Source organism: Podarcis tiliguerta (assembly GCF_965153285.1).
Source record: "Podarcis tiliguerta genome assembly, chromosome: Z".
NCBI lineage: Eukaryota > Metazoa > Chordata > Lepidosauria > Squamata > Lacertidae > Podarcis > Podarcis tiliguerta.
The window spans coordinates 48,798,531-48,823,284 of NC_139553.1; the positions used below are offsets into that span (position 1 = coordinate 48,798,531).

At 47.5% G+C, this 24,754-nt stretch overlaps 1 protein-coding gene and 1 long non-coding RNA gene across 4 annotated transcripts in view; one reads left to right on the forward strand and one right to left on the reverse strand.

The window, feature by feature from the left end:
• Positions 1-18,298, reverse strand: part of GPC4 (glypican 4) — a 92,250-nt gene extending 73,952 nt beyond the window's left edge. Inside the window, exon 1 of the mRNA XM_083422630.1 lies at positions 17,767-18,298. Within this exon, the coding sequence (XP_083278756.1) occupies positions 17,767-17,962 (196 nt within the window). The 5' untranslated portion in view covers positions 17,963-18,298. The remainder of the gene's footprint in view (positions 1-17,766) is intronic.
• LOC310669124 lies at positions 14,908-24,400 on the forward strand. Of its 3 annotated transcripts, none has more exons than XR_014507022.1 (5): positions 14,908-15,060; positions 19,824-19,935; positions 20,086-20,159; positions 23,728-23,825; positions 24,358-24,400. It is a non-coding gene; the product is annotated as an uncharacterized lncRNA (long non-coding RNA). The 3 variants fall into 3 exon arrangements; XR_014507023.1 differs by lacking the exon at positions 14,908-15,060 and adding an exon at positions 18,160-18,273; XR_014507024.1 differs by lacking the exon at positions 14,908-15,060 and adding an exon at positions 18,314-18,621.
• Positions 24,401-24,754: the final 354 nt, after the last annotated feature.

Below are 24,754 nucleotides of genomic sequence, written 5' to 3' on the forward strand. Positions count from 1 at the left end.
CTCTTTGAGTTTGACTTGCATTCAATGTGACTCATTAAATAAACTAAACTTAATTAATTACATTAGCAACTGAAAGAGATTTTCTCGAAGAACTTGGTCTTGGTCTGAATGAGTTCGAAACAGTTCAGGAGAGTGGGATTTAGCTGTACCAGGGAGACAGAGCCCAAGGCAACTTCTGTGAATCTACACATTCCTATGCAATCCACATAGCAGCTATTCTTGAATCTATAGACAGGGGCTCCTTGCATTTTAAGAACCTTGCCCCCACCTTGAGTCTCTGTGTGATACAGGCCACAGACAGCTGACCCAACCCATCTTCTGAGTGGGCTAAAATGCCTCTCTCAGGAAAGCTTTCAACCTTGAATAAATCTTTCATGTTTCTTACAGTGAATTTCCAACACCTATATCTCACTTCTTTGTTTCAGCTCATTGCTGCCCTTCTAAATCCTTGGAAAGCAAAAGCAAACACCCACACAAAAACCAAACAAAGGGTCAGAAACTAGTCCCCAGTAATCTCCTCACTCTTATCAGTGAAGTCAAGGCACTGGCACCAGGGCAAAGTGTTAGGCCTCCCTGCCTGCTCCCCCCCCCCCCCGCCTGCATTGATCCAAACTGGTTCCTCAGGGGGCTGCTTTTAGCAAAAGGAACATATATTAGAAAAGATCCAATCTCAATTCTCCTTTGAAACAGCCATTTTGGCCCTAAACTACAATGACCCAGAGAGAGAGAGAGAGAAGGAAAGAGAAAAAGAGTTGTGGCTCCCTGGTTGTGGAAAACCCTCCCCCCCCCCCACAAGGTGTGCCTGTCTCCATCACTACTAACTTTCAGGAGGAATTTGAAAGCATTCCTTTTTACCCAGGCATTTGGAGGCAGAAGAATACTATTTCTGGAAAGCTTGAGGTTACTGGATAGAAGTGTGTTTTTAGTTGTAATTGCTTTTAAAAATGTTTTTAACTGTAACTGCTTTTAGATTTTTCAACTTTAAATTTCTCATAATGTTTTGAACCGATTTTGAATATTTTTTCTTTGTTTTTAAATTGTATATCCTTTTCCTGTCCTGAACACCTTTCTTGAGATGAAGGGCAGACTGTAAATTAAATAAATCATAACAATACATCCAAGCATGGGCTTGAAATCTCCAGCCAGAGATTAGCCTAATTTAGCCAAGGTGGGTCCAACCCTGCCTTTTATTAATACCACACCTGACCAATTCATACCAGGCTTCATACTATCTGCCAATCAAAAAGTCCAATAAAGCACCGCTCTGTTCCTCTGTGTGCATGAATAAGTGTGTGCAATATCAGCTCCTTTGATTGGCTGATAGTATGAAGCCTCCAGATTGGCCAGGCCTTGTATAAAGACAAGGTTAGACCAGAAGGGAACTGTCCGAGGGGCCAAGAGTTGTGGTCCACACAGGCTTATTCTGAGCCTGGGAAAGCACTCTCTACCTAGGCCGTACAGCCATTGGGGTCCGGCCGCTACACTAGGTGTGAGGAACCTTTAGCCCTCCAGATGTTCCTAACAGCAGCTTATATTGTCCCTGGCCATTGGTCATGCTTGTGAGGCTGATGGGAACTATAGTTCAGCTACATCCAAAAGTGCATAAATTCTGCACACCTGTACTATGGGAATATACACACCCCAAACTCTGGGAAAATTAACCCAACAAATTTCAGACAGTCAAAAGCATTTGCAACTGTCATAAGACAAAGCACTCTGGCACATCCAGACTTAGAAGTTATGGAACAGCCTCCTAATCAACAATAGGAGTGTGTGTGATTCATTTAAAAGGGAGAGACTTCCACCCACTTTCTACCCCCTTTCCCTCTCCGCCCCATGGGGGAGGGGGAGGAGAGATGAGTCAACATCAAGTCATTCATTGTATGGGACAAAAATGCAAAGCTGCTTTGCTTCAAGTCATAATCCTGCCAAATTAATTTTCAAGCAACCTAATTTAAAAAATCACATTTCCCCCTTTTCTGACTTCCTCTAACTGATTAAAAGTCATCAAACTCTTGGAAGTCTGTGAGAAGTCTAAAGGGCAGGTGTAAACATTGATCAGAGGCTCATGGAGAACATTTGCTCAGGCAAACCTGTTAAACACAAACACAGTATCATTTAGATTCGTGGCTATTCATTTTTGCTCCTGCAAAATGGCAAAATCAATGGGAGTTTTACTAGCGACTTAAAATTGAAACAGGATTACCGCAGTCCCAAACTTGCTTCTGCTCCCAGGGATCTGTAACTATGGACACAAAGAATACCAATAAAGGTCTCTTTTTTAAAAAAAATTTTTTGAAAAAAAATGAAAATAATCAAGCATTACTCTGAAGGAAATAGATATGCCTTTCGTTCTTAACCATTTACATAGTAACTGTTAACGTGCAAAGCATTCTACAAGCCTCAACTCATTAACTCTATGACAAACGGCTCAAGTGAAGCGATACAGTTATTGCTGGGATCAAAGATTTTGCCCAGAGGCTAGTAACAGGTGTGTTAAAGCTGGCTGCACACACTCTTAAGCGATGCACACCCAGAAACATAATTTGTTTGCCTCAAGCCAGGGATGTAGCCCGCAAACGAAGCACAGCCTTTTCTACTGACTCAGCAGGCTACAAAAGCATTACTCTGCAGTCTAGTCACCAGCAGCCTATCTGAACACACTACCAGCCACTAGCAATGTGCCTCATTGGCTCAGAAGACAGGTGCCCATCTCAGCTCCAAAACACAAAATCGCACCGTCATTATGATATGGAATAGTCAATGTCCCTGGTTCCCCCTAAAATTAGAGCCAATTTATGCAATCTTAAAAACAACGAAATACACAAAGAAACCCTCCTGGTGATGTACCACACCTTGTTCAGTAGTTATAATCAAATCCATACTCTCAGGTTCCAAAGAATCCTAACATGCAGTCCTCTGGTTTCTCCCATGCTGCTTGGATCATGGATTTGCCACTTCAGTGAGAGCTAAGCCTCAATTGTGGAGCTGAGTCAAAAGGCCTCAGGTGGAAGACTTGCCACTCCTGCCAAACACATGTACTAGAAAGCTGAGACATTCATTTCATTATCCTCCCTGCACCATAATTAAATGTGAGAGTGCGTGTGTGTGAAAACTGACAGAAGTGCACACAAAGTGAAGAACAAAATATCACTGGCTATGTGTGGCGGTGCTTTCTAGCATACAACTGTTTTGTTGTTGTTGTTTTAACTGCTTTGCACTGAGCTGAAAATTCTTCTACTTCCCCCACAATCATAAAAGTGTTACCGTATTTTAAATAAGTCTACCGCAAAGACCGCACCATGCGCTTAAAGAATCTGAATATATAAACTTCAGGGAAGGAGGGAGAGCTCCATTTTTCCATTAATCAAATGGCTTTGCATTTGTGGTTGTGTTTAATCCTTTTTAACAAAGCATTCTCTCCCCAACCCCAAAGAAAGACTACGCAAGAGTTAATCTTGCAATATAAAGTTTTGGGGAAGGAAGGGGGGATAAGAGAATACAGCTTTCTAACACACATACACACACACACACACACAAACATTTTCAGGCAACTAGTTCTACAGATTCAAATTAGATTTTCATGCTTTTAATTGAAATCGCATTCCAATCTTGCATTTTTTCCTTCAGATGACATTACTGTATAGTATATATAACCCTATACAGCAGTACAGGAATGCTGACTTTCACAGAACCCCCACTATTTTGAAAAGGCACATATAAATTATTGTTATTATTCCTTGGCGATCACTCGTAGCTGAGTAAGACTGTCTTCCATAAACACGGTTTAAACAATGAGTCCATAAGTGACTGTGGAGGCCAATTCTGGATCCACACGTCCTTCCACAGTGGGGACATTATAGTGAGAAGTTCACAGGGTAAATCCCCATGATCCCTTTGAATGCTGTTATTAGAATCTGCAAGATGAACCCAAGTTTCATTTACAGTTCCAGGCATTACTGCCCACAGTGAAACAATGGAATATAGAAACAGAGTCAATTCATAAAGGAGTCAGCTGGCAATTTCTGACTGGCACCCCCCCCCCCCCAATTACTTTTGTGCAGGTCTCAGAATTCGTGTACAGTTCAGCTAGAATCAACTGCCACAGAGAAAAGAGTTGCAAGTTGGAACCCTGGGTTATTGCTACTTACTGGCTGAAATTAAGCATGCCATTTTAAAAACACACAAGTGCATCAGCTTTTAGGTACACTTAAAGTTCCAGGAATTGTTTTCTGCACTGTTTTTAACAGCTTGGAAATGGACCAGAAACTTCAGCCAGCTTCTAATTTGGGGGGATGGGGGCAGGATGGTGTCTTCATATTAATGACAGCGCTTAAGGATGCGTACAACGGGTAGCCAATGTGCGAAACGGGTGCCACCAAAGAAGCAAATATTGTGGGTGTTTGTGGGCCACTGCACAGAGAAAGTGGACTAAGAAACATTTTTCTCTGTATCTCATTAACACTAGAACTTGCGGGTGTGCAATGAAGCTGGACTTCTTCATGCAGTGCACAGTTATACTATGGAACTCTCTGCCCCAAGATGCAGTGATGGCCACCAACTTGGGCAGTTTTGAAAGACAAATCCATGGGAAAGGCTGTCAATGGCTGCCAGCCACAATGGCTCTCCACTGTCAGAAGCAGTAGCCCCTGAATGCCAGTTGCGGAGGATAACAAGTGGAGAGTGCGCTCAGGTCCTGCTTATGTGCTTCCCACTGGGAAATCTGTGGTTGGCCACTGTGAGAACAGGATGCCCAGCTAGATGGTCCTTGGACTAATCAGGCTCTTTACAGCCACCTTCACCAACTTGGTGGCCTCCAGATGTTTTGGACTACAACTCCCACTGACCCAGAACATCTAGAGAGCACCAGGCTGGTGAAGCTGGCTTAGAAGGCTATCAGGAAATATACCTGAAAACGTGCTGCTGTGCACACTGGAATCTCTCTCAAACATACCTGAATCAAGGTCAAACGTGCAAAAATTAACATTTCTTTATTTAACTTCCTGCAAGGAACAAAAAGCAAGCTTAGACTCAGAGGGGGGCGGGTCTGGGCTTTCTAAAGCCAGTCAGTTAGCTCAGCTGGTTCCAGAGGGTGACAAGACCAAAACAGATGGACAACGGGACCCAGCTGTCCAAAGCACCCTTGGTTTGGTCTAGGCATCTCAGCAGGCCAGAGATCAAATTGGTGCCACTTACCACTTCCAAATTAAGGGCACTCGCTCACACCTTCTCGCCAAAGGCCTTCCAAATTCTGGAGCTGCTGCTTAGGACTTTTGAATGCAGGTCTGTGTGCTCTAAAAGCATCCAGCTGTGCAGGCCTCGCTGTGAAACACATGTGTGCCCTTCAGAGTCCACACCCTTGTCTGATGTCATAAAAACAGGCCGCCAGAGAAGGTCAAAGTCAACTCCAAAGCTCTGTCCATCTGGCTTTCAGAATGTACTGAAATGGCGTAACAGACAAAGCAATGCTCCTCTCCGTACGGTGGAGTCTCACAGGAGAATCAGGAAGGAGGGTCGAGTCTTGAGGCCAGCTCTGCCCGCCTCTCAGGGAGACCTGCCTCACTTTGAGGAACACTTTTTTTTAAAAAGGATTTTAAAGGAAAGAAACAGTGTTGCAAGTATCTACATCTGTCTGTCTGTCTGTCTGTCTCTCTCTCACACACACACATTCCTTGCATTGTCCAAACATACTGGTACTTTAAAATATGACTCCTATCTGCCTTTGGGAATGACTTTAGTCTTCCACAGTGATCTGGGTGGTGAGTGGGGAGGGGAGATTGTCGTCTTCTGCATTTCTGAAGGCAGCCATCTGATAATTGAGGCAATTTCAACAATAGATAATAATTTGACTGTAAATGACGTGGAATGTAATGACTGCTTATTCTGGCACATCAAGCAGGGCTCTGTGTGAAGTGGATGCCAAGCAAAACGGTCCTCCCACTCACACTGGCCCATCGCTAAGCAGCTCTGGCTAACCGCACGCTTAACGCTGCAGATTGCCCAGACCCAGCATCCCAGCTGCTGCCAAACAAAACCCTAATCTTGGAGCTTTCAAGGCAGCAAGGCAAAGACAAGCAGCTGGGAGGGCAAAGAGGGAGGCTCACACTCCTGTTCAAGGAAATCTGGGCAGGGCTGTGGGGAAGAGGAGATACCAACTTCAACATGTCTTGCTGCCCCTTCTCTTCAAAAATGAGCCAATCCCTTTCAACCTCTGAAAAAGCAGCTCAAGGAAGGCACATGCACAGGACCCTGGAGAGCTGCTGCCAGTCAGTGCAGCCACTGCTGAACTAGATGGATCAGTGGTTGAACTAAGGCAGTTTCCTTTGCTCCCACAGGGGAAGAAGGGCCACAGCTCAGTGGGAAGTGTCTGCCTTGCAGGGAGAAGATCCCAGGTTCAATCCCAGCATTGCCAAATGGCGCTGAGAATGTTCCCCTGCTGGAAATCAGTGTGGACCAGAGGTTTCCAAACACGTTGGTGTGTTGGCTGCAGTGTGTAGGTGTGTCACATGAACGCTCCCCAGGCTCCTCCTGGGGCTGGAAAGGGGTTAGTTTAACCTCCTGGTTGCTAGTGAAACTGAGTTACTATGTCGCAAAATGATGCATGTCCAAAAAGTGTGTCACCAACAGGGAAAGTTTGGAAAGCTCTGGTGTAGCCAATGCAGTGGCAGATTTCTCTTAGCCTTAAGGCCCCAAGGGCAAGAGAATGGAAAAGCCAGAGCTCCCAGTCCAGTGGGTCTGGTGGCTCTGCAGGCAGAGCTGCCTTCCTGCTTCACTCTGGACAATACTTGCCACTGCAACTGAAAGCAGGAAGGCTCCCAGTGTATAGGAAAGAGGCGCAGGGCACCCCTGCCCTTTCTCTGCTACTGACAGACCCTTAAAGAACTGCAGCAGGCTCCAAATAAGCCAGCTGCTGTTTCCTGAATCTGGCACTTTTGAGGAACAGGTTGCTGGTTATCTTATTTATTTATGCCCAATGGCACTGCAAAGTTATATTGTGTCATGCCAGGCCTGTACATTTCAACACAAGTAAGATCAATGGATATGTGTCTTAATGACTGAAATTTCATAATAAATTTAAAGGGCTATGGTGTTAGTACTATCAAAAGACATTGTTTCATTTATCATGTTATGCTTTGAAATGAAATAGTGTTCACTGTTTCATGTAGTGATCATAGAAGAACAGTGGAAGACTCTTCAACTATCAAACAGCTTTTACTATCATGAAGTTCTTCCTAATGTTTAGTTGGAATCTCCTTTCTTGAAGCCATTGGTCTGAGACCTACCCTGCAGAGCAGGAGAAAACAAGTTTCCTCCATCCTGTGTGTAATAATCCTTTAGATATTTGGCTCTCATATCTCCTTCTCAGTCTCCTCATTTCCAGGCTAAACATGCCCAGCTCCCTCAACCATTTCTCATCAGGCCTGGTTTCCAGACCACTGATCATATTGATCGCCCTCCTCTGCACACGTTCCAGTTTGCCAATACCCTTTTTGAACTGTGGTGCCCAAAAATGGACACAGGACTCCAGGTGTGATTAACTTCAGTTAATGCAGCCTTTAATTGCATTAGGCTTCTTTGCTTCCGTGTCACAAGGATCTAAGGCACAAGGATCTAAGCCGCCCTCAGCCCGGCTGGGCGGGATATAAATAAAATTTATTATTATTATTATTATTATTATTATTATTATTATTATTATTATTATTTTATCCTTTTCACATGTACTGATATACACTTGGGGGTGGGGGGAACAAGTGTCACCTATGTTATTTCCTTATTTGGACCATTTCCATACTGCTTAACATGTAAAAGGTAAAGGTAAAGGTACCCCTCCCCGTACGGGCCAGTCGTGTCCGACTCTAGGGTTGTGCGCTCATCTCACTCTAAAGGCTGGGAGCCAGCGCTGTCCGCAGACACTTCCGGGTCACGTGGCCAGCGTGACGAAGCTGCATCTGGCGAGCCAGCGCAGCACACAGAAATGCCGTTTACCTTCCCGCTGGTAAGCGGTCCCTATTTATCTACTTGCACCCGGAGGTGCTTTCGAACTGCTAGGTTGGCAGGCGCTGGGACCGAATGACGGGAGCGCACCCTGCCGCGGGGATTCGAACCGCTGACCATGCGATTGGCAAGTCCTAGGTGCTGAGGTTTTACCCACAGCGCCACCTGCGTCCCTAGGCTTAACATGTAAAAGTATCTAAAACAATAATAACATAAGGGAATGTTACAGAAATACAGAGTGTTGCAGGCATGGATGCTACAGTAATATAAATTGTTAATAAATATATAGCAACATCAATTCCTTCTCCTTCTAACATACCTCCCTTCTCAGACCCCAGAACTCCATGCATCTACTCCGACCCTCACACAGGGCCCAAGCAGACACACAGTTCACCCTGCAAAATTTGACAACGAAGAGACGTCCTGGAAACACCACCAAGTCTGAATGCCAGTTTCAAATCTACGCTCATGGCATCTTGTGACCAGCCAAGAACAAGGCTCTTGGGTCCTAATGGACAGCTCAATGAAGATGCTGACCCATGGTGCAGCAGATGTGGGGAGGAAATGCCATCTTGGGGATAGTTAGGAAAGGGGCCAGAAATCACGCTGCACTGACAAGTATTTTGAAACTGTACTTGGAATACTGTTTACAGCTCCAATCACCTCAGGACAATGTAGGGCTGGGAAAAGTTCAGAGAAGAACATCCGAAATGATTAAGGGGCTGGAACAACTTCCCTGAGAGAAAGGGATACTTTGATTGCATGGCGAGTACAGTTTGTGTGTTACGGAGGTGTATAAAATTACACACAGAAAGCAGATAGCGATAAGCTTTTCTTTCTCCCAGTATTAGAACTCTGGACCATCCAATAAAGCTGAATGTTGGAAGGGGGAGGACAAAGGTGCCTAGAAAGAAGGACTTCTACGCACAGGGCATGCAACTTGCTCTCAGGGGATGTAGCAATAGCCATCAACTTAGATGGCTTTAAAAGAGGATTGGACAAATTCCTGGAGGACAACACTATCAACAGCTACTACTATGCATCTGAGCACTCAATGAAGGAATCACAAGTCAGGGGAGGCTACCGTTTTGCTCAGTTCCTGCTTGCAGGCTTCCCACAATGCAAAAGAAAACCAAAACGTGCACAAAAAGGCTGATTTGAAAATTCATTTTATGTGAATAGCCATGTGTTCAGCATCAGATGCTGATGAGAAAAAATAAATGGAGTAGCTAGCATAAATCATCTGTTTCCAAATACATTCATCATCAGTGTCTATGTACCGTATTTTTCGCCCTATAGGACGCACCGTCCCATAAGGCGCACCTAGTTTTTTGGGGGGGAAATAAAGGGGGGGAATTATTTCCCCCCAGGCGCGGGGCTGGGGCGGGGGAAGCCCGAGCTTCCCCAGACCCCAGAACAGGCAACTCTCCGCAAGCCGTGGGAGCCCGGCGCTGGGCTCCCGCACCTTGCGGAGAGCTGCGTGAAGCCTGGGCACGCTAAGCTCAGTGCGCCCAGCCTTCGGCATGCAGGCAACTCTCCGCAAGCCACAGGAGCCTGGCGCGGGCTCCCACGGCTTGTGGAGATCTGCGCGAGGCCTGGAGAGCGAGAGGGTTCGGTGCGCACCGACCCCTCTCGCTCTCCAGGCTTCAGCGAAAGCCTGCATTTGCCCCATAGGACGCACACACATTTCCCCTTCATTTTTTGAGGGGAAAAAGTGCGTCCTATGGGGCGAAAAATACAGTATATTGCTTGTAATGCCAAACACATGAAGCAATAATTAATATCTGTTCAATATAATTATATAGATATGTTAAAAGCTTTCTGTGCATTGTGCGATTCCCATAATGAGCATCAGGTTAACCACTGTAAGAACAGGATGGTGCACTATGAGCCATTGGTCTGATCCCTCAGTGCTCTTCATATAAATTGGGGAACAAGAGTGGGAGAGGAAGAGAGAGCGCCATTGCTCACATGCCCTGCTCATGAGCTCCTAAAGCCGGCTGGATACTGTGGGCAATGCAATCATGGGACAAATAGGATTTTGGTCTGATCCACTAGAACTCTCCTTATTTTATGCTCTTGCACCAGGATTGAGCCACCTCTGCAGAAACGCCAGTGGCGCTAGTGGAAGATTAGTGCACGGCTGCAGCCCTGACTTCAGAGGAACAAGGACAATCAAATGCATTTCAAATGCAAGGATAATCAAAAGCTGGATTCCCCAGACAACATTCTCTGGTGTTTGCTTCATTTCCTTTCAGGAAAGATTCTGAGCTTCATATTGGCTGACCTGACCCACCACCAAGCATCTCCAAAATGAAGGAAAACAAGGAGGACTGATTTGGACGCCCAGCAATGGAACAGAAAGGGTTGAAGTTTTGCCCAACAGGCCTGGAAGCAAACGGCAAGGAGCCAAGGCTGCAATGACAAATGTGTAAATCAACAAGCAACAAAGATGCAATGGCTGGTATTACCACTGAATGACAACTGCAGGAAGGAGCATTAGACACAGTGCACAGTGGAACTCACTCCCACAAGAGGCAGTGATGTCCACCAGCTTGGATGGTTTTCAGAAACCAATAGCTGAAAGGGTCTTGCATGTGACTTTCCTACATGGATTTGGTTGGACATAATGAGAGCAAGATACTGGACTGGACAGATCATTGGCCTGACTGAGATGGGCGCTTCTTATGTTCTGATTAGGAAGAGAGGCAAGGAGATCCCAAGGAACAGAGAGAAGCAGCATCAGGGTGAAGAAAAAAGATACCGAGGCGGGGGGGGGCGGAATGCCAGCTGGGAAGGACCATAGCTCTGTGGCAGAGAACCTGCTTGGCATTCAGAAGGTTCTAGGTTCACTTATGCCACCAGGGCAGACAATATCTAGTTTTCAAAATCATGATATATCAGCAGCTAAACATCACGATTTAATGATACAGTGGTACCTCAGGTTAAGTACTTAATTCATTCCAGAGGTCCGTTCTTAACCTGAATCTGTTCTTAACCTGAAGCACCACTTTAGCTAATAGGGCCTCCTGCAGCTGCCGCACCGCTGGAGCGCGATTTCTGTTCTTATCCTGAATCAAATTTCTTAACCTGAAGCACTATTTCTGGGTTAGTGGAGTGTGTAACCTGAAGCGTATGTAACCCGAGGTACCACTGTATATCACAAAGTCTGCTTCTCCAAGGCAGTTTGGCCCCTCTGCCATCTGTTAGCGATGTTGTGTGCACTGGATCTGCCACTCCATGGTAAGGCCAGGTGGAACCCAGGGTTGAGAAAGGCTGGTTTACTGGGACCCTCCCCTGAATCTGTTTCCTCACCTGCCACATCCTCTGTAGACAACTCTGATGTTTCCCAGGCCCCAGCATGGTTCATCCCACCCCACTGGGACCCTCCACAGGATCATCAGCCTCAAGGTCTTCCAAGACGTCTCCACAGCACGCACCACAGGGAGGATTTATCTAAAGCTCTTCGAAAGCCATCCACGTTGTAGCAGTCACTGCTTCCTGAGGCACATAGTTCCAGAGTTGAACTATGCTCATCTACTTCTTAACTATATTGATCTGCAACCCCACCAGCAGCAGGAGAGGAGGAGCAGCAGTTACTATTTTCCTGCTTTGCAGACCATTCCTGGAGGACACTGGACCCACCCACCACCGATGTGTAACACCAGACTTCTGGGTGGGGAGATTAAATGGGGGCAGGATATTGGTTCAATGTGAATGATTTTTGGACTAGGAAGAGGTTGAAGTTTTGTTTATTTGCTAATTTGTGGTCAGAAAACTGCTTTGATTATTATTTGAACATTGTTATTGTTGTTCACCACTACCTATACGGCTGGTACATTTATTTCCATGTTATTTTATATTCATGTATTATAGGATTCCCCCCGCCTGCCCCCCCCCATGGCTTTATGTATTGTATATTCCTTTTGCTTTAAGTTGCTTGAATACCTTTGGGTGATAAGTTTAATAATTGAATGAAATAAATGAACCTTGTTCAGTTACTGTCTGTCTGGCGCTCTGTGCACCTTGCCTCTCTCCACCTACTTGGTGATGCCAGGCCTTGGATGTTGCAGCCTTTGTCACACAAAGCTTGGGCTCCATCACTGATCTATGGCCCTTCCTTTAAGACACAGAAAGATAGGAAGCCTCCCTATACTGTTGACCCTGCAGTGGTCACCTTCCAACATTCCATGCTGCTGAATAAATGAGACAGAGCCTATGTGTGCAGCGCTTTAAAGCATTGAACCAGGGCCTAGGAGGCCAGGGTTCAAATCCCCACTTGTCCATGAAACTCACTGGGTGACCTTGAGCCAGTTGCTGCCTCTCAGCCTACCCTACAGGGCCGTCGTGGGGATTAAATGAGGGGGAGAACCACATAGGTCACCTTGAGCTCCTTGAGGGGGGGTGGGAAGTCAGATTGAAATTATTATTATCATAAATAAATATAGATAAATAAATAAATAAATGGCATAGCCTCTTCTCATTCTGTATTGTCTGCAGAGTCTGGCATTCCAGGGTTTCATGCAGGCCTCCCTCCCAGCTTACCTGGAAATGCAGGGGGGTGGAGTTTGAACCTCAGGTCTTCCTGCAAATGCTCTACCTCTGAACTCTGGCACCTCCCCAAGACACAAAAAATAACTAACACTGTCTTTGTTCATGGCAAGGAAAGAAGATATGCCACAGCTACCTGGAGGGCACCTGCAGCAGTGAAGATTTACTCCCACTCCCTACTTCCTGCTGTGTCAAGGTATTTACTTAGGGGCTGTCTGTGTTGTGACAGTGTCCTAGACTCAGATGAATGCCTTAACCCTCCACATTTTTGAGTCATTCAGTCATGCATTTTTGTTACTGTGGGGGTAGTGTGAAATGGCACCGCCAGGGTGAGAGTCCTTGGTGGTCTCTCAAAGGCCCCGGCTAAAAAGGCACATCCTTTGTTCCTTGGGAGAATGCAGTCCAGTAGGTCATTCAGAAGGGAAAATAAAGGCAGCAGTCTCTCTCTTTTTGGAGGGGGGGGGGGGAACCTTGAAACAAGCAACTGTGAAAAAGAGGCTTGTTGTGGGGAGAAATAAAACGTTTTGGTGCAAGCGCAGTGACGACGGTTTTGCTTGCTTAAAGTGTGCAAGGTACCTTCGTCACACAAATGCATCAAGGCAAAGCTGCAAAGGGGGTGTTCTGCAGTTCTGAAACAGCAACGAGAAGCTTGCTCTTGGATAATGGGAGACTGATACATGGCTCAGCCAACTGCACCATGGCAGCAGACGAGTCCCTGGCTAGAAAAGCTCCACTGGCTGCCGGTCTGTTTCCAAGCTCAATTCAAACTGTGCTGGCTATGACCTATGAAGCACTATACAGCCTAGGTCCAGGCTATCTGATAGAGCATATTCACTCATGTGAATGTGCCCAGGTTCTGAGATTTTTGGGAGGCTTTTGCCCTACTCTCAGTCCCACCACCCTCACAGGTCTACCTGGTGGGGATGTGGGACAGGGCCTTCTTGGTGTCTGCTCCCAGACTTTTTATTGTAATGGTGGGTGGTTGGGTGTGGGTGGATGTAGAATCATAGAACTGTAGAGCTGTAAGAAATCCCTGAGGATCATCTAGTCCAACCGCCTGCAATGCAGTAATCTCAGCTAAAGCATCCATATTCTACTGATGTTTAAATGTGTGCGTTTCTTTTAAAAAATGATTGCTTTTGCCTGTATTTTTAGCTGCTTCTATTTTAGCAGTAAGTCGCCTGTCAGGGAAAGAGGCAGGATATAAATAAATATAACAACAGCAGCAACAGGAGCAGCCTGTTCAAAGTCACCTGCGAGCATATGATTTGCACAAATGCTATCCATGAACATTCCCAGTGGTGCATTTTGGTGGCACAAAGTGGCCTCCTTGGTTTTGGCACCATCTCTAAGGCTGTGGTGGAGAAGAGCATCAGTGGCCCTCCAAAGGCCACAGGCAATGGGAACTGTCTTTGAGCAACATCTGGAAGGGCACAGCAGTTCTGAACTCTAGAAAAAGAAAACACCCTTCTTTGCCAGTAGTGCCTCATATTGAATCAGCAGCCATTTGTTCATCTACCGCAGTGCTGTCTACACGGACTGGCAGCAGCTCTCCAGGGTTTCAAGCAGCAGATCCTACCTGGGGATGCTGGGACTTGAACCGGAGACCTTCTGCATGCAAAGCAAATGCTCTGCCACTCAGCTTCTGTGGCCCATTCTCAGGTAGTCTTGAGAAACATCACAGCAAGACTGAGCTGTGAATCCAGAAGGATCCATTCAAGCCTCACCTCCATTATAAACTTGAAAAAGCTGAGACCCCAGGAGCCTCGCCTGGAAGAAAGCCCTGTTTGTTGGCGGGACTTAGCCTCTATACAGAGGACTGTTCTATTTATATGTTGGGGGCAGGGATAAGAACACGGGCCTACCTCACAGGGTCGTTGTAAGGATAAGACCTCAGAGACTTGTCCTTCTTCTATAGCAGGACAGTACTGATCTTATGCAGTGCCTTACAATCCATTTTATTCTCACAGACGCCTCAGCTCAGTAGCAAAAGGCCTTGGCATCTCTATGCAGGGATGGAATAAGACTCCTTGGACGGCCATTTAGCATGCAGACAGTAATGAACTAGATGGACAAAGGACCAAACTCCACAGAAATCAGCTTCTAAAACCCCTAAATAGTAGGGTTTTGCCACTGCCACCACCCATTTACTGGCAGAGAACAAGAAGGGAATGCACAGAGACCGATCCAAAGTGCTTGGCGAAGTAGGGATTCAAACCCAGTCCTCCTCAGCTTTAAAGGAACTGGGCTGTAAGTGAGGAGAGAGACGCCCTGGAGGGTCACTGCCAGTCAAAGAAGACTGGGAAGTGCGGGAGAGCTAAATAGCAGGCTGGCCCTGCGTAAGGCCTCTTCCTTCATTCTCCCTTCAGAGGGCCAGCAGCGCGTGCACATCTTCCCAGGGTCAATCTTGCAGAATATCAGCTGGGGAAGACCTCTTTCTGGCAGAGATCCTGGAGAGTTGCTGATTGGCTGCCACCAGTCAGCAAAGACCAACCAGGTGTCATCCAGATATTGGTAAGCTAAAACTCCCATCATCCTTGACCTGGGGTTGAATGGAAGTGTAATCTGGAGAGCAGGGAGGCTGGCACACAGTCCTGGGCTAGATGGGGCAGTTAAAACAGGGTCCTTTATGCAGGAGGCCATCCCCTAGGAACAGCTGGCTGGGCATACACTATAAAGCACATTCAATACACATTTTTGGCCCCTCACTGCAACCTGTTAAAAGTTGGGGGGAACTGAGGCACTGTGAGAGGTAAAACTACAGTGCCCAGAATTCTTTTTAGGAATAGGATTTGTTCTGAATGAGCTTTAAAAGTACGGAACAATGCATGCAGCCTCTCTTGATTCTTAAGGAGGGGGGGAATCAACACCTCTCTTTCCCACCCCTCCTCCCTAGGAAGTGTTGCTAATAACTCTCTTCTAAAGGGCAAGAGGCAAAAGTCAGGATGCCTATTTATAAACCCTGGTGGGGTCCAAATGTAAAACCAGAGAAAGGCCAAGAACTTCCTGCAGAGAGAGTCTCACGTTTCGGCAAGAAGTCCGCCAAAATTCATCGGCCAGTTAAAGTGATGCTCTCCCAAGGGGGTGACGGCAGCTTGGGGGGGGCTGCCTAGCTGCACAATCTGGCAAGCAGCAAACAAGTTAAATGTGGCTTTTGCAATGTGACAAAAATACAGAGGGCATGTTAATTGCTTTCATTTAAAGATAAATATATATGGTGGGCGGGGGCAGGGCATGCAGGGCTGGATGAGTAGCACCAGGTGCCATCCAATGAAGCCAAATGTCAGAAGACTCCTTCACAAAACAGTTTTACTCTAGAACTCCCTCCCACAAGATGTAGCAATGGGCACCAGGGATGCCAACTTGAATAAAATATTTGGGGGGACAGGTAAGCCCTGCCCCACATAATTGTTCACACGACGCAGCACATAAACACCATTTGAATGGCAATGCCTATTTATTGGGGGGGTCAAATATTTTACTGGGGGGGGAGAGAAGACCCTTCAACCCCTAGGAGTTGGCTCCTATGACGGCCACCAACTTGAATGGCTTTAAAAGAGGACTGGACAAGTTCTTGGAGGAGGGAGAGGAGGCAATTTGTGGCTTAGTGTCAGTGGTTAGATTCTTCACTCCACTGTTGGAGGCAGTATTGCTTCTGACTCCCAGTTGCTGGGGGCTGCTAGTGGGGAGGGGGCTGTTTCCCTTGGGTCCCACTTGCAGGCTATTTCCCGCAGGGTCATCTGCTTGGCTACTGGCAGGGCAGGGTGCTAGCCTAGTTGGGCCCCTTTGGCCTGACCATGTTGGGCGGGCTCTTCGTAAGTTTTTCTTCACCATCCTTCTTGGCATCCTGGCTATTCCAGGCCATTATCAATTTTCATCAACTGCCTGAAACGCGGGTCAAGGCAATGGCCAAGGTGACCAGCCATGTCTCCTCTTTATGGTTTGCCTCCTGAAACTACTTAGGAGTTACTGAATTCTTTCTTTTTGCTACGACAAAAAAAGCAGCAGGGGGGGTAGGAATACTGTGTGGCCTTCTCAATGGCAGAGGCTTCTCAATTGCCAAGGAAATGTAAATGCAGTCTACCTTCTTTCCCACCAATCCCGAGTTCAGCTCCCTTGCTAGAAACTCCACCCCACTGCAAGGGGGGGGGGTAGAGAAGAGAGCAACAGCCACATGGTTTGGGAGGCATCAATTGTTGCGAATTCCATCAGCAAATTCCTCCACGGTTTGCCTGAATTCATTTAGTAGATCCGAAGGGGGGCTGGGGGAGAGAGACGGGAGGTGATTTCCTCACCAAATAATCTCTCTTCACCCCTCCGCTTTTCAGCTGCTCCGAAACTGAAGTTGTTTAAAGAAAGAATGAGATGTCTGCAATCCAGGGCTCTCTTGAAAAGTGTGTTTGGGAAACTCAGGAACCCAGATTACAATTAAATTGTAATTGTGTGCGTTTCTCTCTCTCTCTCTCTCTGTGTGTGTGTGTGTGTGTTGGGAGGCTACAGCTTTTTGCCAATTTGTTCACTGGAGATTTCCCCCTCAGCTCTCCCCACACGGCTGCCGCCGCACACCCCCCAGCCTTACACAAGCAACAACTTGATAAAGAAAGAGAGAACGGGGGGCAAATTTCTCTCCTTCCCACAAATCCCCATTCCCCAATTCTTTCTTTGGGGATACACGCGCCTACCTAGAAGTAAGTCCCACTGAGCTCCAGGAGGCTTACATGCAAGTAGACGCTCCTGGGATTGAGCTCCAAATCGAACTTCCACAGAAGAACGGCGTCGGGCTTGCAAGCCTTGTCCCAAGTTTGCAAAGGGGGAGGGGGCCCGGTATCGAGGAGTTTGGGGTCCATTTCCCGCACCCTCCCCAACGAGGCCCTGCTTTCCAAGGCAGTTCAGACAGCAGGGGTTGCCAAATCAGAACTGTTTTTGACGTGGTTTTTTTGGGGGGAGCAAGTAAAGCCCCGGGGGTGTCCAAGGACACCAGTTGCCGGCTGAAAGCTCTTGGCAAAACCTCGGGGAGAAGGGAGAGAAAAGCGACAGCCCCCCTGGAAAACTCTTGGTAGAGCGAGAAAGAGTCGTGGAATATAATAAAATTAAACCCCGAGCCTACTCCAGAACTGACGACAAAGAAGGCTTCTATTTCCCCCACCCACCCCGCAGAAAGTGACCCAAAGCCGGTCCCCCACGGCTACTCCACCCCCCTAACTCCCCGCCGCCCCTCACCGTTGATTTCGTGGCTGGGCGCCTCGCTCTGGCTGAAACCTTTGGCCACGTAGAGCTTCTTGACTTCGGAACAACTTCGCGAGCGCGGCTCGGCCGACGACGCGGCGGCGGCGGCGGCGGCGGCGAGAAGCAGCCAAAGGAGCGGCCGGCCCCAGGCGGCGGTGGCCGGGGGCCGGAGCCGTGGGCGGGCCAGCATGCTGGACGAAGGCGCGCGGGCTCCGGAGAGGAGAGGGCGCCGCTGGCCACACGGCCCGGCGGAGGACGGCGAGGGCGCCCTGCCGCGCGCGGCGAGGCTCCCCACCGCGGCCGAGTCCTCGGCGGCTCCGCTGCGGAGAAGAAACTTTAGGCGCCTCGGAGGGAAAGACGCGGCGGCGGCGACGGCGGCGGCGGCGGCAGAAACACCAGCCGGGACAGGCAGCGGCGGCGGCGGCGGCCCCCAGGAAAAGCAGGAGCAGCCCGGCGGGGCGGAGTGGAGCTGGAGCCCTGCCTTCGCCTCCGCCTCTCCAAGCGCGCGCGCGCCTCCCTCTGCGCGGGGAAGCCGGCAGGCGCGCTCGGGGGCGGGATGGGAGTGCGGAGAGGGGGCAGTGAATGGGTGGGCTGGCCCCAATCGCAAATCTCCCTCCCTCCGCCCCTGCCCATAATGAAGATAAGAGAGAAGCGGCTGAGAGTTCGCAGGGGCTCTTTTTAAAAAAATAAAATAGATTGCGCGGGTCTCGCTTCCATTCCCTAGGGTGCCCCTCCCTTCCAAAAGCAGATTTTTGGCCGCCGCTACGATCCTGGCAAGCCGCACGCCCCTCCCCCTCCGTCTACGCCAGAAGTGAAACCCATTGAGTTCAATGAGAGCCTAAGGAACAGGTGAGGGGTGCATGGGTGGGTGTTTGCCGGCGCGCCGTAGGCTGCAAAAATCTTCCATGCGCTTCCTCGCGAGTAAGCCTTCCTGGGACTTGTTTCCGAAGCCACGTGCATAGAATGGCTCTGACGGAGGCGGGGAAAAGTCTGCCGTTGCTCACCTGGGGGCAAGTCCCGTTGAAAACAATTGTTCCTACTTTTGAGCAGACGTGCGAGGGGAGAATGGAGCGGGCACTGTTAAACCCTGGAAGTAGGCGGAAGGTTGGATCCGCGCAGCCTGTTCTGGTGAGGTGTTTGCAGAAGGAAGCCCGAATGAAGTCCACGCGGGGGGGGGGGGTCGTTTTCAGGTAGTAGGGTAGCCGCTCCCTACACCAAGAAGTCTTATTACAATGACAGAAAAGAAAATGAGCATTTATTGACGCCACCAGCAGCTAAATCTGTATCCTGCAACATGTTTAGGTTACAATTCTGTTTATTTCCTTTCGTGTTGGTTCCATGGCAGGCTGCCATCGAGCTTCCTTCATTACAGCTAAGTGACATTATGGAACCCGGGAGACCAGAGTTCCAATCCCTGCTCAACCAGGAAGCTCGCTGGGCGACCTTGGACCAGGGTCTGAGCCTGACCTGCCTCACAGGTTGTTGTGAGGATAGAATGAGGAGGAGGAGCTATAAATGCAATAAATAAAATTACCATTATTATTACCATCCAGCCTTCACTAGCACATCCCAGAGCAGGTTACATCATTATATTCAGAATTAAGGACAGTTAAAACAGAGTTCAGTCCCAGGAATGAGGTGGGCCCTGAAAACACACATTTCAGACTACAGGTAGCTGAAAAATAAACTATTGCATCCCTTGGGACTTACTTCTGTGGAAACACATAATGCACAGGGCTGTACACTACAGTGGTACCCCAGGTTACAGACGCTTCAGGTTACAGACACCGCTAACCCAGAAATATTACCTCAGGTTAAGAACTTTGCTTCAGGATGAGAACAGAAATTGTGCTCCGGTGGCGCGGCAGCAGCAGGAGGCCCCATTAGCTAACGTGGTGCTTCAAGTTAAGAACAGTTTCAGGTTAAGAACAGACCTCCAGAATTAATTAAGTTCTTAACCCGAGGTACCACTGTATTTGGTTCAAATTTATTAACTCACCTGTTTTTCACTCAGCTGTGTTTTGTAACAAGTTCATTTGTTTTTCAAACAGATTTGGCCTCATCTTTACCCTCTTGTGTGTGTGTGTTTTACTGGCAACTTTGACATTTTTGTGGTGCTGACACAACAGCTAAGGAACCAGATGCCTTTACAATAATAAACAGGTGTTATGCTCAGTGGTGTGTCTTGTCTGTTATTTACTAACTCCATCAGATTTGCAATTTCTACACTCCTTCTATTGGAGGCTTATTAGTTATTATTAAGAGGGAGGGGGAGATTCCTGGTACTCCCAACATTTCTTTGTTTTCCTGCAGGCCTGGGTTAAAAGTCAGTGACCCAAATGGATTTTGATGCAGATCTTTTCCGTGTGGCGATTTCTGATTGGCAGGTAAACCAATTCAAATTAATTGGTTGTCTTTGCACATGTGCATGCGTGCTTCCACAAACACACACACACACATACCCCAAGCATCAGTGGTGTTAGCATCTCCTGGAGACCCGCCTCTCTATCTTTAACCACACCCCTCCCATGATTGGCTATGCCCATTTTAAAAAAAGAAATAGATGTAAACTTGCCTATAGCAATTTTAATAGAAAATCTCCTGTCATGCCTAAACACATTTTCCTTCACTTTAAAGTTGCTATGGTTCTATGAACTATTTCCTTACATTTTTAGAATTAAGGAGTAGCGATTTTTCCAAGGCATGGGGACAAAACACACACATTTTTCCCAGGCGAAAGGCTATCTTAAGAAATGTTGCAGCCCAAATGACACCCTTTCTCTCTCTTTTGAATAAATTTTATTAGAGTTTATAGAGAAAAATGCAAAACTTAATATCAAATATATTTTCCTCATTTTTTATCCGAACTAAGACTTTGATATAAAGAGAATGGAGGGAGAAATTATTAAAAACAGAGAAAGAGAGAAATAAAGAAAAATTAAAAAGAGGTTGAGAGAGAAAAATAAAATTCAGAAGGTAAGTCCACTGTATATAAACAAAATTCACTTCACCCACTCCAATGTTATACCCAACAAAGCCACTTTCTATAAACACACCCTTTCTCCAAGTCAAGAGGCAGAGCACCCATGGCCAACTGAGCTTCTTTCGCTGAGACGGCTAGAGCGCCGGATAACTCATTCTGATTCTGACTGGACACGGGTTAGAGCTCAATGTCGAGCCTACCAAGTGGCGACAGTGACGGCAAAGAGGACTTTCTTCACCGCCTCTATTGCATCTGCAGAAAACAACAGCAGGAGACTCTTTCAGGTGGTTTGCCCCTGCTCCATCGGGGCCCAGTACAGGTCACGTGATCTCCTGCAATGATTCTGCAAAGTTTTTTGCAGATAAAGTCACTCATATTCGGAAGTAGGTAGACACCACCATGGGAGCAGGGCCGGGGTGGGAGAGTGCTAGAGCCCTGTCTGGTCAAGTTGCATGGAATCAATTTCAATCTGTTACCCCCGAGGATGTGGACAGGCTGCTTGGACGCATGAAACCAACCACCTGTCTCCTTGATCCTTGCCCATCCTGGCTTATAAAAGCTAGCCAGGAAGGGCTGGGAGATGGGCTTCGCAGGGTGGTGAATGCTTCCCTCTGTGAGGGAGCCTTCCCAGACCCGCTGAAAGAGGCGGTTATTAAACCGCTTCTTAAAAAAACATCTTTAGACCCGGCCAGTATGGCCAACTATCACCCAGTCTCAAATCTTCCATTCTTGGGCAAGGTGACTGAGCGGGTAGTTGCTGAACAACTCCAAGCACACCTGGAGGATGCGGACCATTTGGATCCCTTCCAGTCGGGATTCAGGCCTCATCATGGGACTGAAACTGCCTTGGTTGCGCTGGTCGATGATCTCCAGTGGGCTAGGGACAAAGGTGAGAGCTGTTTCCAAGTTCTGCTGGATCTCTCAGCGGCTTTTGACACCATTGACCATAATATCCTTTCCGAGCACAATTCAAAGTGTTGCTGCTGAACTTTAAACGGCCTCGGGTCCTCTACCCTAAACTGCCTCGGTGCAGTATACCCGAAGGAGCGTCTCCACCCGCCCAGTTCTGCCTGGACACTGAGGTCCAGTGCTGAGGGCCTTTTGGTGGTTCCCTCGCTGCAAGAAGCCAAGTTACAGGGAACCACACAGAGGGCCTTCTCGGTAGTGGTGCCTGCCCTGTGAAACGCCCTCCCACCAGATGTCAAAGAAATAAACAACTATTTCACATTTAGAAGACATCTGAATTTAGGGAAGCTTTTAAAGTTTGATGGACTATTGTATTTTAATATTTTGTTGGAAGCCTCCCAGAGTGACTGGGCCAGATGGGCGGGGTATAAATAAATTATTATTATTATTATTAGGCAAATGTGGCAGGAAGCCCCTCAGGCACCACCTCCTGTCACTGGCAACAATGATAGAGTTAAACAACTAACCAAGTACCTTGTCTACTTGTTGGACCAGGCCTGCCTTGCACCTCTGACCCTAGGGGAGCGAGTGACGCTGTGATCTAGGCCACTGAGCCTCTTGGGCTTGCCAATCGTAAGGTTCTGTGGTTTGAATCCACACAATGGGGTGAGCTCCCGTTGCTCTGTCCCAGCTCCTGCCAACCTAGCAGTTCGAAAGCACACCAGTGCAAGTAGATAAATAGGTATTGCTGCAGCGGGAAGGTAAATGGCATTTCTGTGTGCTCTGGTTTCCGTCACGGTGTCCGATTGTGCCAGAAGCGGCTTAATAATGCTGGTCGTGTGACCCGGAAAGCTGTCTGTGGCCAAAAATGTATAGATTGCTCTTGGAATGGCATGACCTGGAAAGCTGTCTGTGGACGCACACCAGCTCTCTCAGCCTAAAGCAAGATGAGCGCTGCACCCCTTAGTTGCCTTCGACTGGACTTAACCATCCAGGGGTCCTTTACCTTTTTACCTTTAACTGCACCTCTGACAGCCCACCCCACCCCTGCAATCCGACAAGTAAGCACTGCCCTTACATCCCTTGGCCACAGTTTGGAACGTGCAAATAAAACTCATCCATTTCCCAAACCTTTTGAAGGTTTAGGGTGTCTGGCTATGCTGGCTCACCCTTCACCACTGCCAGAGAGGAACATCATAATGGAGTGGCTCAGGAAACAGGTAGGATCTTGCAAGTCTCTCCTCCTTGACTCTTCTGCCTTTAACTCATGAGTAAAGAGACCAACTGGTTAGTAGAGGGCACTTTATCCCAGAGGAAGGACTCTGTGCTGCCTGAAAAGAGCAGTTGTTGTTATGTGGGGCAAAGCTTCAGAAATCTGCTGAAACACCTTTGTCAGAGGAGGAAAAGGTACAGAGACTCTCCATACATAGAAAACTGCCTCCTTCTAGCTAAGCATTGCCTACACTGGCTGGCAGCAGCTGTCCAGGTTTTCAGGCAGTGGGTCTCCCCCAGTCCTACTTGGAGACTTCTGCATGCTCAGCAGGTGCTCTACCATGGAGCTATAGCACCCCCCATTTCTCCCTCTCTCTTGTAAGCCAGATGTGACCCTCTAGAATAAGAGAACTGTAGAGCTGGAAGGGACCTTGAGGGTTATCCAGTACAACTCCCTGCAATGACATTGCTGAACTCCAGCTCCCGTGGTCCCTGGTCCCTGGCCATGCTGGCTGGGGCTAATGGGAGTTGGAGTCGAGAGGACCTCAGGTTCCCCACCGCTGCTCAGTCCCACTTCCCTTCCATCTCTGGCCACACTCTTTCTCAAGGAAACAGATATGAAGTCCCATTGAAGTAACATGTTTTGCAACATGCTTTGGCTGCCACTCTTCCTCCGGAAATGGAGGCTAGGTCCCCCAACTCCCTTGGCAGACTAGATGCCATGCTCAATGCAATGCATATTTCCCCCAATGACTAATTGAATTCAAAGCAGCCATGGAGCAGAAGAATGTTCAAGGAAGAAGGGGAGGAGGATGCTTGTTAGCTTCCATATCCAAACTATCCTCCCTCTCCAGCAACCTTTCACCCTGCAGGGGGAAAGAGATGCAAGCCCCAGGGGGAAAAGATGAGTGCACCTGAGCATCCTCACTGCTGCAAGGCACAAAGAACACAGGTGACATTTTTAAACTTCTGGCATTTATACCGTGCGCCATTCCTCCCACAGCATCATTAAATCGATTGCTGACCAATTACCGTTTTATCCCGGTTTGAGTATGGCCTTATGGGAAGGCCTTGGGCAAAGCACTAATTCCTGGCCTCAGTTTCTCAGCTGTGTAACCCTGGGCAGGGGGAGAGGAGCTGGCTTGCCTCACAGGGTCGTTGTGATGTTGAAACAATGACTTATGTATCTGAATTTTTTTACAAAGCGACAGAGACTTGGAAAAGCTACACGTTGTGTCTTACAGTTTATTGATCAGGTCTGCACCTGTTTTGCTTTGGAACAACTGCTATTTTTCACAGGCTGTTAATTGAGTTCTGAGTGATACAGATGTTTTTTTTAAAAAAAATATTATTTTCAGAAAAAGACAAGAATGCAAATCATAAAAGCAGTAACATGAGAGAAATTTCCAGGCCAGAACAACAAAACAAAGTAAAAGCAAACAAGATGTAAAACAAAGGTCTGGTTATTCTGCTTCTCTTCACAGGCTCCCAATGAAGCAGCAGAGAACTCCAAAGATACCGGGCACTGATCTATTTGCTGTTAAAGATGCTAGAAACTCACATACCTTGCTGGTGAATCTGCAGATTCTCTGGTTGTCGCTGCTGGTTCTCGGTATTTTCTTTTCATTGTTACAGGGAAGTGTAACACACACAAATATTCTGAACAATATGGGTGAGAGGGGGGATATCCCATTTGTCCTCCAAGTCCACTTTTAAACTCTATTCGTGAAACATAAGATGTGTGAAAGGCTTTAAAAACAAAACAATGCCTCAGATTGGATCAGAAGTTGAAATCCTCCCCATTCATCTGACTGACTTGAACTGGTGCCACAGTGCAAGCATTGTTGTTACTGGTCAGTGACTTCCTAAACGAACAAGTTA